Source organism: Thunnus maccoyii, chromosome 12, assembly GCF_910596095.1.
Source record: "Thunnus maccoyii chromosome 12, fThuMac1.1, whole genome shotgun sequence".
In the NCBI taxonomy this organism is placed as follows: domain Eukaryota; kingdom Metazoa; phylum Chordata; class Actinopteri; order Scombriformes; family Scombridae; genus Thunnus; species Thunnus maccoyii.
In genome coordinates this window covers 20,031,870-20,049,755 of record NC_056544.1, presented here as the reverse complement: position 1 = coordinate 20,049,755, position 17,886 = coordinate 20,031,870, and the positions used below count along the sequence as shown (strand labels likewise).

Genomic DNA, 17,886 nt, shown 5'->3' with positions numbered 1-17,886 from the left:
AATTGCAAAACTCAAGGCCTCAGAACAGCAGTCCACAAACCAATGGGCAACGTCACGATGACTACATCCATGTTTTTTTTACAGTCTATGCTTTAAACCCAGGGCTGACTTAAGCTCTCAATTGATCGTTTAATCAATTAAGAACAGAAAGCTCACAAGCATATAGCTACTTATGTCCATCCTGTTTTATAGGACGCATTCAGTGCTGCAAATTTCTTTTGACAAAAAGCTACTAATAATAACAAAGGACAACAAGCTAACACTAATGTTAATTACTTGTGGGTTATAAACTGCAGAAGCTGGAGCGCCCTGGTAGCTGAATGGTTACCACATAACTGGACCCTGGTTCTTTTCCAGCTAGGAACTCTTGTTGTATGTCATACTCTCTCTCCCCTTGCCTTCTGTCTGCTACTTCACTATCCACTGTCCAATAAAATAAAATAAAATAAAATGCCAAAAAAAAAATTCTTAAAAAATACCCCCAAAACACTGATGCTTAAATCACTTTAAACAGGGAAATTCTGAATCTCTAAGTAATTTACATATTCATTGAAATAATACTGTATTACGCTGTGAGCTGAGATTGGTTATTCATACCTCACACTGCGGTTAACACAACCGCAATTAGCAACGATTCAACGCGACTTTGCAGCTGAGTGACTCTACTAGCTTCATTACTACTACTCAGTGCTTCTAGCTGGAAGGAATCAAGTAGCCTAAACAGAGAGGGGGGACTGAGTGTAGCTGGCAGAGTTAAATACAAATAAAAACATACAGAAAAGCGACTTCTGTTTATATACTGTATTATTACTGCTAATTCAAAACATTTATTGTCAAACTAGCATTTAACAAGTTCTAAAGCCATCCAGTCTCAAATATCTGAGGGGCACGACGCCTCTGCCTACAGAGACCTGAAACTTGCTTGCGATACATAATTGATTGATGGTCCCATCAGAGTAAAATAAAAGTTCAGAGCTTTGTGAATGCAAGGCCTGTTGTATAATTAAAGGTTCAAAATAAGTATATAGATGTCAGCAGGATAAGACGTACTGTATAAAATGTGCATTAAGTTTATGGATGGCCCATCTCATGTGAGCTGATATACTGCTCCTTTCTATTGTATTAATGGCCTACTTATTGAAATGCACTGCCTGAAAGCATGTTGAGCATTCAGCGTCTCTGGCAGCACCAGGCCCTGTGTAGCTGATCCCTATGATATGAAATAAGAGGTTTGTTACAGGAGGTTTCTAAAACACTCTCCCTTTTCCATAATGTGTAATTCAACCCCTTCTCTGTGCTGGGATTTGAGGCCTAAAATGAAAGGCGGACAATAGTACAGTCATTAGTGAGTCCATTAAATCCTTAATTATGCCATCCTGCCGTGGTGTCTACGTTCCAGTGAGCTCGCATTTTTACCATAAGTTCATTTGCTTCTATTTGACCTCCCCTCCTCACTACCCATTTTTCCTCTTCTGCTAATTAATGGCGTGAGTCATGGGAAGGCAATATTAATTGGTCTTGTCTTCTTTTTCAGTTTTCTATGCTTGTTTGGTGACTTGTGTTGTTTCTCAGTGATCATACTTATGCAGATTCCACCTTGAGAAAGAGATGAGATGAAGGCTTTATGTTGTAAAAGATAGCAGTGTGATATTTACGCATACTTTCTATGAATAGTCTAGCTGTCAGGTGTTAAAGAGTAATTTGCTAACCACATGTCATTATCTGTTAGCTGCATCTGTGCGGACTTTTTGTAACCTTTTCTAACGGCAACCTTTACCTGATCATAACATTTAATCATGAGATTCACCAAACTCCAGATATAGGTAGCCGCTCTCATTGTGTGAATTACCCGAAACCATATGTTGAAGTTAAACACTTTCAAAACATTTTATATTTCTACTCATACAGTGGTCACTATAAAAATAACATATATAATACTGGTGGTATAAATTAACTGAACTACAGGTGTATTTCTTAGACACCAGGTTGTTTTTGAATACCTTTTACTTTGAGTATTTCCTAAGAAGGTGTAATGTTATGTCCGTACTGCAGTGTCTTACTCTATATGACTAGTCAGCTCTCAGAGTTTCCTTCTGGCTGCTGGCCACACTCTTATGTGCTTCAATGGATGTTGACTTCTTTGACTACATCTTTAACTCTGTCATAAGGACTAGGTAATGCTGCTAAAATACAGACCAAAGCACCCACACACAAAGCACACATACAGGTACACAAAGTTTGATGTTCCTCTGCTGCAGTGCTTACTGTTGTTGTGCTGTAATTCTGCTTGTCTGCAGACTGACTACGCCCCGCTAAGCTTTTGGCTTTGTTTTATTTCCCTGCAGAACAAATGACTTCCCAGAAGTGACAAATTGCTTACTAGGATTAAAGAAAAAAGTAGTTTGGATTTAGAAAGGCTTTTGATTCTTGCGGACACAACACAAATACGTACATGCTTGCTTATTAACAGTCACACAACAGAACAACCATTGACACACACTTACAGTACATCCCTGCCATACTCATATTATATTTATTAGCCTCTATAATATCTGGTCAAAACCTAATGTTCTCTCTCAAGGTGGTCATTCTGCGTGGAAGATGAGGCGCTGCAATAATCTCCATTAAGGCCATCTTTTTTTAGATTGATGATGAGAATTTAAAGTTTGATCATTAGGACTTTTTGTCATTCTAACAAGCTTTAATCTAAAGTCCCCATACAGTACCCAAGCAACAAAAAGGCCATTCATTACTGCTTTCCAAAATTACCCCTAAGACTTTTCCAAAAACAACATTTTGTTTTTTCTGACCTACAACCTTTATGGTTAAAGATCCCATGAAATCGTATCATCATGTGATGTATACCCTGTTGGGACACGATGTTGGGGTAGAACATAGCACAGCTATCAATTTCAATGTAAACCAAAAAAAATCCAAAATCTATGTAGCTTTGTGCAACGCTGTCTGCCACAGAGCCGTTTTTTGATACAACCACTGGAGCTGCTACACTCAATACACTTCTGATTTAAAGTGTAATTCTGGTTTATTTTAATTTGTCATTTTTGTAGTTTTGCTGTTATAGCTTTTGGTCATAATAACATTGCACTCACCACTTACTTAGACTTAAGACTTTATTATAGCAATGTTGCTGTACAACCAGATCTAATCAGTCACTCTTATGAATACAATGTAATAATAACTAATAGAAGTGATGCCAAAAACTACAAAAATAAGACCCACTTTGTAATAAAACAGGATTTTCCTATCAACAAATGACCTTTGGTGTCTTTTCTTTTGCTTGAGAACAGTCTCTTATATTCTACTGTGAAATAAACCTATAGAGGTTGTACTTGAATTAAAATTCTTGGATTGCATTCAGAATTGATGGTGCTATATTTCACATGGAGCTTGGAAATACACACAGAGTTAAGAAATACACACAGAGTTAAGAAATACACACAGAGTTAAGCGGGACGATGAAAGCCCATATGACAGATGAATGCTTCAACCTTTTAAAATGATGACTTGGCTGCTGGTAAATCAAACACCCACCTTCTCCTATTGCCAAATGGTCCATTGCCTTTCATTGACTCACAGTGTGCAGGCTGGAATTTACTGAAGTTGGGTTTTCTTACAGCTTTATGTGTTTACATCCACATCAATCTGACCATGGACACAAAAAAGAAGAGTGTGATGATGTGTATGTGCTTTAATGTTGTCCTGTCTTCAAAGCTCTGAAATAATATTCAATATATTTTGTTAAAATGGGTCAGATTGCAGATCTGGTGTTGTTTATTTACAATTTAAAATGTACAATTTCATTTAGCAGACACTCTTATCCAAAGCAACGTACATCTGTGAGTTGATACAACACAAGCAAGGATCTAGTCAGGAGAGAACAACGCGAGTAAGTGCCATAAAGCTAAATCCGATAAGACGTAGGTGCCAACAGATGTGTGTGTGTGCAGAACACAGTGAACAGTTTCGTATAACATTTACACAGCACACTGATTGCTGCACTTACATACGTGTTAATACTCAACTCAATCTCATAAGCTCAGAATACATCCACCTCATAAAGCTGCCCAAAGCAACCTTAATCATGAGCTCTAAATGGCAGCAAAAAGTAAATGTGCTTGAAACGTCACAACCACATATATTGCAGTGCGAAGTGAGCAAACTCTACACAGTCACAGTCACACATTTTTATTTGGGCCAAGAGGGAGAATGTTCAGCATCTGAATTAGGCCGACTTTCTTTGCCCTTCACAATCCACTTTAGATTAGACTGTAAGATTTTTTTGAACAGAAGTCCTGCCTGGAGCGAACCACAGTTCTGATGCTACACAGCTGCCTCGAAGGCTGTAAAAAACCTTTATAGCTCTACATAGAGCTGATTGACTGAAGATGGTGGTATGCAAATTTGAAGTGAAGTAGTAACTTGTGTAATACTGGCATGCTGTTTCTGTACACTGTGTAGTAATATATCAACACATTTTATTGATACACTGATTATTTATATCCTCACATTTTGAGTGCATGTTACAGCATTGCTAATTGTGTCCATTTTCAATGATTACAGAAACAAATGTCTGCACAGTATCTCAAAATAGCTTGAGGGTTTGTGTTTGGTGTCTTGCATAAAAGCTTTACTGTAAGGTGGGTGCAGAACAAAGAATGTACATTAAATATATGACAAGGTCCCAATTACTGAATATCTGTCATCTCATTTTGCATTACATTAGTAATGTTTTGGACACATGTAGTTGCTGTGTTTATTGCATTAAAATGAAAACCACTGAATTGATTACACCACTACAATTTGAACAAATGATTTTGATCCAAAGGATTGACTAACTGTATTTTTCTAGTGCTCATAGAGAAAATTTTTTTTTTTTTTTACTTCCTCTGGTGCATTTGATTGGCAGACTTTGACATGAGTGGGCTGCATTCAGCCAACCACTGATCTCTTTTAAGGTTTCTTCTGTCCCCCGCCATTCTTGTCACATCTGTCATATGCATCCTCCCACGGGAAAGGCTTTGTTTAGAACAGATATCGGAACTTTTTGAAGGAGTTACCAATATTGTTCGGAGAGTGTGCTTGCTTGCAGTGAAGCACTATTTGTAATTTTAATTAGAGCCATCAACAGCAGCAGCAGAAATGTTCAGCTTGCTGTTGCTGTTCCTACCCAAAACTTAATGGCCACCAACGCTCAGTGTGGGTGTCACATTAACATTTGTATTTACATACAATTTAGGTGTTTAGCTCACGTTCTAAAGCAGCACAGAACAAGTGAGGAGGGAGGGGTTGAAGGACATTTAAACAGGACACACTAGCTTGTACTGCCTGTAGTAGAAATGCTCCTGAATCCAAAAGACAATATTTAGCAATGTACAACTATTATATATTTAGATTTTTCTCCAGTATTGTCATTAAAGCCCACAAGAAAAAATGTTGCACTATTATATAGAGGATCACTTTTAGCTTGCTTTTATTTAAAACTAAATTCTTGTTTTGCGGGTTTTTTTTCTTACAAATCATACATTTGTCTGCTGAAAACAAACCTGTGGTGCCTATCATAATTGTCCTGGAGGCCAAGGTGACGTCTTAAAATGTCTTCTTTTGTTGGACAAACATTTGAAGCCCCAAAGATGTTCAGTTTCACTATTGTGAAAGTAAACTAGCATGAAACATTCAGATTTATCATTGATTTGTTTCTATTATTACTATGTGCCTTTGTTAAATGTGTCGATCATATATATCTCAGAAGTGTGCCTCCATGTGCTGGGAGGAGATTGATGGTTTAGGATAGTCTTCTAGGGCCCCTGAGTCTCCTGTCTCCATAGAAGGTAATATTTGTGTTGAAATCTGTCCCTTGCTTGACTCTGCTGTATGTGGAGCTTTTCTATAGGTTGACTGTCCTTAGATGAGCACCAGGGGGCCAATCATGTGAGAATCCTTTGTTTGCTGGAAACTGTAAGAAACATTGAGCTCTTTTCTCCTTTGAGAGAATTCCCTCTGGCTTCTGTATCAAGGTATTCTCTCCAGTATGTTTGTATACAATATATATGAGTATATATGAATGTTTGCAGGCAATTTCCACAACACTATCACATAAGACAAAGTAAAGCAGCAAATCATCAAAACTAAGAAACTGCAACCAAAGATTATTTGACATTTTTGCTTTAAAAAGATTTCTCATTTATTAAGATGGTTGCCCATTAATTTTCTGTCGGTCGACAAATCCATTAATCAACTAATCATTTCAGCTCTAATGTAAAATTCTATATTTTTAAGTCCGCTGTGCAGCCAAATACAAATTAGTGAAAGACTCTAAGTGTACATTTCTGGTGCCAACCGGTTTATGATTTTTTTTTCATTTTCTTCAAACAAAAATGTATGCTGTCAGAATAATTTAAAGATGCCATACAATCACTTATAAATTAAACATATGGTAACTTTAATATCACATAGTATTTTTCCAATAGTAAGCCATTTCTGTTGTGTTAGTCATAATCAATAGAAAACAGCTCGAACAATGAGCTGTTTTCTGTTGATCAGAGGCCAATTCCAGATTAAACCATGCCTCCTCCTTTTCCTGCCTCACCCTCATCCATTTTGTCGAAATGTAGATGTCCCAGAACTCGAGTATTTTATTGACGAACCTGCTGGAGTCACAAATCACAGTCGAGGCTGCAGAATATGTGGTACCACGGCTTAACTGAGTCATCGTGTTTTTACAGGCCTTGTTCCGCTTATCAGCCCGAAACCTGTGTGTGTTCCCTGAAAGCACGCTAATCTCCCCGGTTGATTACATTGACCCCAGGCCATTGATTACACACCGTCTAGGCTAGAATGTCATTAGAACACAGGCGGTGACCAATTTTTGCATCCTGGCACTGCTCTCGTTCCCCCCTACTCAACCAGTTCCATTTATCCTCTCCCCTGCTCTCCGCTGTGTGGAAAATATGCTCAGCTTCTCAAATCAGAAATGGACCTGTTTTTATCAGGAGTTAGGACAGAATGAGATACACTTCAATTTTAATTTTTTTTCTCCCAGTGGGTATGTGGGGAACTATAGTGGTAGAGGATTGTTAGAGGAAGGAGAAAGCTGTTGCTATGTTACCCCTCTGCTGTTTAATATCACTTTTTTTTTCATGTTCACTTCTGGCAGTCACAACAGCTGTCGAGAGGTTGAGCGTTGTGGAGCCCCGCTGTACACTGCAGGCAGCTTTAGTTTGACACCAGATCACTCCAGTCCTTTTATTTTTTTCCCATTCTTCTCTCTGAGCGGGTCAGCCAAGGCCAAAGAACTAAAGGCAATAAGAATAGAGGGGGGAAAATGCTCTCAACCAGAATTCCAACTCTAATCTCCTCTCTGCGCTCTCTGCTCACCCCTATGAGGGAAAACAAATAAATCTCTCATCTTCAGATATAAGGCAGACAGCTGGAGGCTCATGTCTTTGTCTCACTGTCACTCTCTCGTTTAACCCCGCAGCCTGTGGAATTTGTTAATTTATTGGAAAAAAAACATCTGTGAGCCAATATTAGGGATTTTATGAGTTACGTTATGCCCTCTACCTAAGGGATGCTGTGTGATTGCTACTGATAACTAGTTTTCACCCCTGTCCTTTAATAATAAAAAACATATATTTGAAAGTTTGCAATATTGTTTAAAGGATAAGCACTGAGTAAGCAAGTCCTGAATTCAGAGAGCTGAAATGCAGTAATAATGAATTAAGTGTAAATTTTCTGCTACTGTTAAAACAAAATTATGCTTTTCCAATCATAAGTCATTTTGCATTTTAGTTTCCTTGCTCTTGTTTGCACTGTTCCCACCTTCAAAAACTTCCAGGCCAGTTACAGTCCCAAAAAAAGCCAAAAATCACAGACCTGACCTCTGCAGTCACATCCAGCTTTGAAAATATTGCGCTCATCCACCTCTTAGCTGGCAAAGACTTTCGGTTATACCACTTACAGTTCACATACAAAGCCAAACAGGCTGTGATGACATGTTCAGCATCAGACTGCACCTCTATTCCCAACACTGTGACATCTCAGGCATGTATTCCAGGAGTCTCACATGATTCAACACCATTATATCAGGGGTACTGCAAGTCAAGCTGTCCCAGCTGACCCTGCCTGACTCCAGCTGTCAGAGAAATATTGACCTGTCACACAGGAGACATCGTGAAAGCACATATATTAAAGATCCTAAAATGCAGCTATGGAGCTCATCAGAGCAGGGATGTTTTCTCTGCAACTTCAATTATCTCACTGCCAAACTACACAAGTGTGCTGATGACACAATGTTGTTCGGTTGCGATTCATGACAGTGATGAATGCTTTCAGGCAGAAATTTGTGCTGCTTGTATTCTGGTGCAGCCTCACCAAGTCAAAGAATTTGTATTAATAAAGCCCAAAATCACAAATTTGTCTCAGACGGCTTTACAACCTGCGTAACATATGATACTCCTAGACCTGCAATTCGAATAAGCAACAATTTACAGAATAATGTGCTGAAAATTGCAGGGATAATTGAAGATTTCAAAAGAAGACCTCACTGTCTCATATAACGTTTTTATTTCAAGCTTTCACATACAACTGTGGCTTTTGATTTTCAATCTATCACAAGAGAACAGCGACTGTGGTCAGTCTGTATTTATTTTTTTTAGAACTGATTCCAAAAGTGACCAGTATTCACAATTTTAATGTCTATAAACCACTTCTCTGCTCTTTTTCTGTACACTCAGTATGTGTCAAACATTCATATTTCTGCCACATTTTTATTCTGCGCTGATATCCAGCCCCTTTACATATGTTGAAAATCAGAACTCAGTCCAATACCTTCATATTACCCGACATATTTATCACTACTGTCAACTGTATCTCATCCATATGTATTAGCAATATTCTCAGGAAAATAGTTGAGCTTTTTTTTCCAAAGAAATACTCTCTGTATACAGTACATTTTCTGTTTGTATTTTACACTCACTTGCATTGTGTTACTCTAACAGTATCTGTGGTGCATCACTATCTGTGTCATCAAATGATTTTTTTTTTCCTTTTAAAGCATCTAAAGTCATTTATCAATCAAAAATGATGCTTGTTCTATCTTGTCAAATGTCAGGATTGCTGCTCATGTTGGTTTTCTAATTTTGCATCTAGTATATTTGGGCTTTTGACTGTTGGTTGGACAAAGCAAGCTATTTAAAGATGTCACCTTTTTGTGATGTGAATTTTCTGACATTTTATAAATTGTAAAAATAAAATGTCCAGATTAATCAATGATGGAAAATAATGGTTAGTTGCAGCCAAACAGTATAATGTTTATGTTCTGTTCTTGGGTTTTTTTCTGTTTTATATGTTGATTTTGTTTTGTATTTTTCTGTGTATCATGTTGTTTGGCTTTCAGTACTTTCTATGGGGTACTTTTAAAACTACTTTTAGATGAGAGATTAAGCTGTTTTGTCCCGTATGCAGAGTGAGAAGCTGGAGATGAAAGGAATTGAGAAAATTGGTTCACTGGCTCACCGCTAAGTGTTCAGCCATAGCAAATTACATGGCTGTTGCTCCTCCACCCTACAGTACCAGCTTTTTCTCTGGCTACACTGAATTTCTCAGTTGGCTCCGTGCCCAGGAGTTGCTTTGGGCCTGACCTGTGCTATTAACCCAGCATGTTGCCTCCATTGGTAATGACAGCAGGTGAAATGAGCCAATTTTTTTTGGTTGGCAGAGATATTGATTTATCGTACGTCCTGGCATTAGTCTTGTCATCACACAAGTTTTTCTTTTTCGTTTAAAAAATCATTCCAGGTGACTCAATAATGCACAGATGTGACCAAGTTTCAGATTTTCACATCCTACAATGCCCAAAGGCTCAAAAAAGTCCACTAAATAATTTCTTCTTTCATCTCAACACTGTGAAAAAGCATTCATTTTCACTACAACACCCTCCTGGATACTCTACATCTAGTAAATTATCTTTTGACTGAACAACAAGAATTGATTGGGTATTCACTTCAGCCTATTGTCAGACAAACAAAAGCTACGAGCTTCTGATGAAGCTTTTTGCAGCAGCACTCTGCAGAGACAAACATTCTCTCAGTGCACGTGCTAATGTCTTTCAACATGGGCTTTTTCCAAATAAGCCCAGCATGCCGTACGAGATTTAAAGTCGAAGCAAATTACCAACAGAACAAATCTCAACATTTTACAGTGAATTGTAGTCTGACTAGGTGTTTTGTTTAAGGAGGTAGGGTGTTTTTCTGTTCTTGTGTATTAGCAGGGAAGCTCACTGGCACACAGCTGTTCTTAATAACCATCATTAGAGCCAACCAAATCACATGTGCAGTGATTCTAGAGTTGCAGCGTACCCTTCATCCATTCACTTCCTTATGATTCTAAAAATAGCTGTAGTTTAAGAAAGATATCTGCACGTGAAGCAGCTGTTGTCACAGTTAAAGAAACATATTAATCATGTGCAGGATAACTAATGCATATATCTCTTTTTCCTAAATATCTTACTAGTATTAATCACTAGACTTTTTTGCATAGAAATGGAATTAATAACTCTTTTAGAGGTGGATTATATTCAGCATTTTTCACCTGTTACAATTTCACAGCAGACAGTATGTCAGTGACGGTTATATTGCTTGCCATCCCTCAGTTTTAAGAGTTTTTTCCCTGCTGTAGACACACCTTGCATTCAGGGTTCAGCCCCAACTTTGCCCATAAAGAGGAATTATTTGGTCAGAAGTATTCTGTAAATATTTATATTGAAACATTTTTCCTAAACCATGTTCACAAAAACATTTTGCAGCCTTTACTTGGTAAAAGTGCAACCACTGTCAGGGAACGTAATCAATGAGAGCATCTGAAACCTTCTACTCTCCCACCTTTCTGCTTAATAATTCAACAACGACCGTAGCCTCTGTGGGCAGTCACTGTGAAAGAGGGAGCATGACCTCCAACACAGCAGCAGGCGGTATACCGCATGAGGTCGCAGAGTGCAGAAATTGATATTAAGTTGCTTTTTTGTCTTTAGTGTTATTTTTGGTGAGCATGAACATATTTGAAATAACAATAAACACATTGATCCATGGTCAAAGGTGAATAAGTATTGAAAAATATAACACAAAGAAGATGGTGTCTGATCTTTTCAGAGTTATTTTGTAACAGTTGGTTTGCCATGTTGTATTACTCAAATGTTCAAATTATTAAGTTTGGCTTAGAGCAGGAATATTAACATCTGTATGTAAATCAATACATCATAAGACTCAATCAAATATTTATTTTTGGGTAAACCTTCTGTACAGGTTAATTTTACATGTTGTAAATTCTTCTAATAGTGTAATATAACATTGGTAAAATATACAGAGGGCAAGTTCACAAACCCAAAGGATATATCATCGGTATAACATAACCACATAACCAGCAATAACCTACAACTTTGTGCCACCAAAAACTGTACTGATAATAATGGCAATAACTTAATAAGACACTTTATTATTTGTAAAGTGCTCAAGATTAGAAAATAGGATTTGAACCAGTAAAGGGCAGAACTACCAACACTGAACCAGCTATGCAGGCAATCTAATAAAAGTTGTCTGTGGTGTCAAAAGCTACATTGTAGGACTACCCAGATCTGCAATATAATTTTCAGCATGAACACACATGCAGATGAGCCCAAACAGATCCTGTAGTCATCAGAGGTCTGTAATTTTTTTGGAATGAATAGACCTTTCTCACAGCAGACATTTTGAGTTGTCGCAGCAGGAAAAGCACAGGTGGAACTAATAATGTTAGCGATGGACCCGCTCCAATTAAGTGTCTCAGTAAGCCATGTCAGCGAGCCAGCATGCACAATACCAGAGACCTGGTGTTGACACATGTAGGTGGACTGCAGCCAATATTAATGTTATTAATTACACCTGTGTTTGACAGGTTAGAATGTCTCTTATGAGGAAGGCTTACTGGATAGTATTATATTCATGCCAATTAAGACATTTGAGAAGGAAATGTAATTTTTAAAAAGGGAAACAGACTTCCACTAGAGCTAAAATGAGTATGAAAACATCCATGTCACTATATAAAGTATAAAAGTGTCCTAGCCTAACACAACTTTTTGGTCCGAGATTATATTAATTTCTTTGTTTAGTTTCTTTAAAGTCCAGGTAAGACGGCATTTTGTGAGTACGTAACTTCCGTATCGTGGCGTATTTCCGAGTGAAACAGGATAGACAAGCGGGACGTAACATTGGGAGGAATTTGATTTGAACTTTGTAAAGTGGGCATGTTATAATGAATCTTAGGTCTGTGCCACTAAAAGTTGAGGATTGATTGATGGGTGGATGTCATGATATTATTGGTTGAAATTGGTTGGTTCAAGCCTACATAAGCACATGCCATATTTTGTTTTACAGGAAGAAAACATGATTGGATTTTGATGAAAGAATGCAAAGAAATTGATTTTTTGTATATTTTTTTGGCATATATTGTTAAATAGGTGCACAATATGACCAAGGATGTGATCTAAAAAGGTTAAAAAGGCATTTTTCATTTCATCTTGACTTTTAAAATGAGATGAGATTACATACTTTGAAAGATGAAGAGACCTGTTTTCTCAGGTTTTCCACTGACTCACTCCTGTTCAGTATGTACCTTTATGTGTTGATTTCACGCACAAAAGCACAATTATACGCAGCTGATAGGTCAGGCTGCATTTTGAATATTGTTTGCCATCTCATTTTGTGATTTAGACTGAGAGGACAGGTTGATTATCATAATAAAAGAAAATAAATCTTGCCTCTTGTGCAGCAGGAACCCAGACCAGATTAATCTAATATCAGTTGCAATTAATTTGTCATGTCAAGACAGCAGGAGAGTAATCCCATTTGTTAAATGACTGTTGAATCTCTGTTTTAGATTAAGATGTCTGGTGAAACAACTGGAGAGAGGAGAGGCTTCCCTCTCTGACCTCAAGAAAAACCTTGAGTATGCAGCTTCGGTGCTGGAATCTGTTTACATCGAGGAGACAAGGTAAGAAAACAGCAGCTCTCTACAATGGAACAAGTACTGACATGGTTCATTTATTGAGAACAACAGGAGAGCACTGACAAAGGCCAGACTTCATAAAATTGATGACTATCATTAGTATGCCAGTTGACCTGTGCAGTTATTCTTTGTTTCATTTTAACTAATTCTTCTCTCTGCTGGGCTATATAGTCTTACAATTTTATGATGAATACTAAATTAAATGTATAAATTCAGTGGTGCTAATCCTAACGCGAACTCTAAGGTAAAAAAGTTCAGTTACTCATGTACTGCCCGTGCTTACTTACAATGCATTTCATATGGAAATATTGTATTTTTTACTCCACTATATATATTTCACAGCTATAATTACCGGTTACTTCTCAGATTAAGATTTTACATACAAAACATATGATGAGTTTTTAAAATATTATGCACTGTTTTAGATTAAATTACCCAAATTACATAAAGCAGTTAAACTGGCTCCACTTCAACCAACTATGATATTTAAGTACTGCTTACATATTAATGCATCAATAATTATGATACAATTATGTCATAATATAACACTGACATGGACCATTTTGCATAATAAGTACTGTGATACTTTTATGCACACTTTTACTTGTAATGAAGTATTTTTGTAGTGTGTTATTGCTGCTTTTACTTAAGTAAATGATCTTAATACTTACCACCAATGAATATGATGTTTATGTGGCAAATGTGAGTAGATAGGATGTATATGTCAACAATTTATCATCTCTAAATGATAAAATTATAGCCGGTTGTTTGTCAGTCCGTTCCTGAATTTTTTTTATATCTGCTGATCCTGACAAATATTTTTATTCAACAAAAACTGCTTGTTTGAGGTTATGGAAAGATCATCACCATTGCAAATTACCCTTTAAGTATGCCTAAGGTTAGGGAATATGTCAACGTATGCCAACAGTTGAATGCAGGTCCAGAATCTGAGATATGGCCAGGCTTATGGAATTATGTAAGCCCCTCGTCATCTAGATCCAAGCAGATTAGGGCCAGCGGTAGCATGGAGGATGATGAACTATCCAGTGCACAATCCATGTAGCACCATGATTATCAGTGTGATGTGACTGCTTTCTCTTTGCCATAAGAACATGTACTCAGTTCAGAGGGTGGAGACCAACAGGCTTTGCTCTTGATCCCTCATACATGTCAACACAACAGGGTAGCTGTGGAGAATTATTTCACACAATTGGATTTGAATAGTGTATCATGGTGTTTCAAGAAGCCTGGGATGTTTTGATGTTATGTAAGATGTGATATTATTTTGATGGACAGCACTGGGATTTGAGTTTGATCCCCTGTTAGAGAAGAGCTACGAAAAATGATAAATATTTTAGTAAGCCTTTAGTAGTAAGCTGCATCTGTCTGTTTTCCCTTTCTTTGTCTCATTTATATGTGTTTCTGTCCCTCCTTTCTGCCTTCTTTCAGGCGTTTGGTGGACACAGAGGATGAGCTTAGCGACATCCAGTCAGAGTCGGTACCCTCGGAGGTGCGGGACTGGCTGGCCTCCACCTTCACCCGCCAGATGGGCTTGATGCTGCGACGCAATGAGGAGAAACCTCGCTTCCGCAGCATCGTCCATGCCGTCCAGGCTGGAATATTTGTTGAGAGGTAAAAAAAGCACAATCACACAGCCACAAAGTGTTTCAGCATGGTGCTTTTTATGCATGTACACTTTACATCACTGACATTTTGCATACAGTAGTGTCTTAGAGTTTAGAGTTTTGTTTTTCCTTCCCTCCCGACAGCTATCAGTGTTCATTTACTTTAGTATGAAAATCTATCTGTAGAGACCTGAAAATTGCCTGCTTCCATCTGTGACGGAATTAGATTATTGTTTATTCAAGATTTAAAGGTTTTATTTGTCACATGCTCAAGGAGGCATACTCATGAGGCTGTGCTAAAAAGGCTAGTATGAAATAAAGAATAATAATTAGAAAAATAATTAGATTAAAAAAAGAATTTGCTTTATTTATTAGAAAGTATTGAAATGCTTAAGTGTATATTAAGCTGTACAGTTTTTCAGTATATTAAAGTTAAATGTTCATATGTCACAGTTGCAATTCAAACTATACAAAAAAAATTTTGTACGCACTCAAGCACAAACATGCAAATGTTCAGGGTGGAGCAAAGGATTCACAGAGGACAATGTGCTGGACAAGGCTGAGGATATACAGAAATCAGAGGAAACAGTTCACTGTCCTGATGGCCTGAGAGATAAGTCGGATGTCGGCTTGGCTGTTAATGCAGTGCATTTTTCTCAGATCCATCTGAACTTGTGTGTGCACTGACACAAATGAAAACACGTTGGGGAAAATAAATTTGAGAAAATTTTACTCGCTACAGCCCAGTTTTTAAAATTACAATCAAAGACCCTTGTTGGAAATATTCGTGCATATTTATTTATTTATTTATTTATTTATATCTGCACAGTGACTCAGTCACCTGAGTCGACCATACATCATGACGGCCTTGGCAAGCCTGGCTAAGCACAATCATTCAGAGAGTTACGAACAGCTCCTGCTCCAAGGCTGTGCTTTATCACACTCTAACATGCAATATGCGTTTGTTCAAATCAGTAAGCCCCAAACATGTAAGCTATAATCTTTCTTAATCTGTTTTTACAGACCGCAGTCTGTTTTTCAGACATTTACAATGAAGAAATATTGGAATAGAGTGAGAAATAAAACTAAAATGAAAAGGTCACGTCCACCTATTCTGACAAAATGGCCGGCTTGATATTTAGTTGCATTTATCAATGCTATTTTAAGACATCTACCTTTTTTTATAACATATTTTGTTGTATTTCACTAAATATTTGAGATATTGAGCATCGCGCACCGACTTTGCAACTTTGCAATGTTCCCACTGATGACTAATTTCTTACACATCTTTTTAAAGCATTTATGAATCTATATTCTGTCCCTTATATTCAATCAACCTTTAAACATTTTGCATGTGAAAAAAACAGACTTGCAGTTGCAGTTGCCTTTTGTCAATAGAACCTTTTAAAGTTTCATACTGAGCTGTGTTGATTTAACGGTTTATAGTGAGTCTTGGTGGGGAACCTTCCAGGCTGTGGTTTTGGGTCGGTGACTTAACCTCTGGTGTTTACACTCAGCAGTGCACTTCATTTGATGTTTTTATCTCATCCAAACAGGATGTACCGACGTACCTCCAATATGGTGGGACTCAGCTACCCCCCTTCTGTCATATCTGTGCTTAAGGTATTAACATGTCTCACACATCCAAGCAGAAGTATATAGATATGAAATAACTCTGGCGCCCGTAGACACTCTTGAAGCAACATCAATCTCAACAAATTTTTAATTTGTTAGTTTTTTCTTCCTCTTGATAAAAAAAATGAATATGTTGTTTGAGAAGGAGGGTGTCATTATTTGAATTCTTTCTCTTCCACCCAGAATGTTGACAAGTGGTCGTTCGACGTGTTCGCTCTAAATGAGGCCAGCGGAGAGCACGCACTTAAATTCATATTCTACGAGTTGCTCACAAGATACGACCTTATTAGCCGTTTCAAGGTAAAGTTACAAGGATATAACGTATCACTGGTCATTGCTACACCTGTTGTTTGTGTCATTAAAACAAGGAGAAATGAAATAATACCCAGTTCACATTGTAAAAACCTTCACAGTCCTCCTCCAGCATGTCTGATTTGACAGAAGTGAGCACTCTCACTTCTCTGTCTCTTAAGTGTTAGATTGAGTTGTATTTCAACAATGACCATATTATGAGGGGGTTGGGCATACTTCATCTTATCTGATTCTGTGAAGCTCATTTTCTACACCCTCTTATAACTGAGGACACTCCACTTGAAGTGACAGCATCTTAGAGTAAATGACATGGGCAATGAAGCTGACATAAATATGTAATCGTAGTCTGCGGTAGCCTAAATGATGGACATCAATTTCAGATGCTGAGGGATATGTCCACGCATTCAAATTGTATGCACTCATCATTTAAATCAGCAAATAGCCTGTAGAAGCGTCTTACTGTCTGTGGTGTTCTTCGCTTGCAGTTATTTACAGTTGTTTTTGTCTGCTGTCAGATCCCGATCTCCGCGGTGGTGTCGTTCGTTGAGGCTCTAGAAGTGGGATACAGCAAACATAAAAACCCCTACCACAACCTGATGCATGCTGCTGATGTCACACAGACTGTACACTACTTGCTACTTAAGACCGGCATGGTGGTGAGTAAGAGCTGAATAGTTTAGATGACATAATCTCTTGAGATCAAAGCAATTACCGTACTCATACTCTACACCTTTCAAAAAAACCTAGAGAAACCAGTTGCTTTGGTTTCATGTGGAAAAGCTCACTGGAATAAAGCACAGTCTTTGAAATCAAGGGGATTTTATCCACATGGTATTCAGAACATCTCTGTCAGCTGCCGTATACCAGCCTAATTGCAGCTTTGCCTGACATGCAGCTTCTAAATATGGCTTATTTTTTTCTCGGAGAATCCATGAAGCATTCTTTCATGGAAAAAAAATAAACACAAGACACCAGAGAAAAAAAAAATCGCAGTTTAATCCCAGACTCCTCAGGGCAGGTTTGAGCACGTCAACCCACATTTCTAAGAATATCTGTCAAAATGTGACACTTGTGACACAATGTGACACAAAGTATTGATAGCGATTGTCTCGACATTTTAAGTCAAATATTATTTCTTCCTTATTCTTTTGCCACAGCATTGCTTCATTTATATTCTCCTTATTTCATGTTGCTTTTGTTGTTTTTCCATCTGGTGACCTATATTTTACTCCTTCCCACTGGAGTGACTTTAGGGCAT

General features: G+C 37.7%; 1 protein-coding gene across 4 annotated transcripts in view; it reads left to right on the top strand.

Moving 5' to 3' along the window:
- Positions 1-17,886, top strand: part of pde1cb (phosphodiesterase 1C, calmodulin-dependent b) — a 108,998-nt gene that overhangs the window by 71,234 nt on the left and 19,878 nt on the right. For all 4 annotated transcript variants that reach the window (XM_042428106.1, XM_042428105.1, XM_042428107.1 and 1 more), the window contains 5 exons: positions 12,928-13,041; positions 14,506-14,688; positions 16,238-16,304; positions 16,500-16,616; positions 17,144-17,284. In XM_042428106.1, the coding sequence (XP_042284040.1) occupies positions 12,928-13,041; positions 14,506-14,688; positions 16,238-16,304; positions 16,500-16,616; positions 17,144-17,284 (622 nt within the window). The remainder of the gene's footprint in view (positions 1-12,927; positions 13,042-14,505; positions 14,689-16,237; positions 16,305-16,499; positions 16,617-17,143; positions 17,285-17,886) is intronic.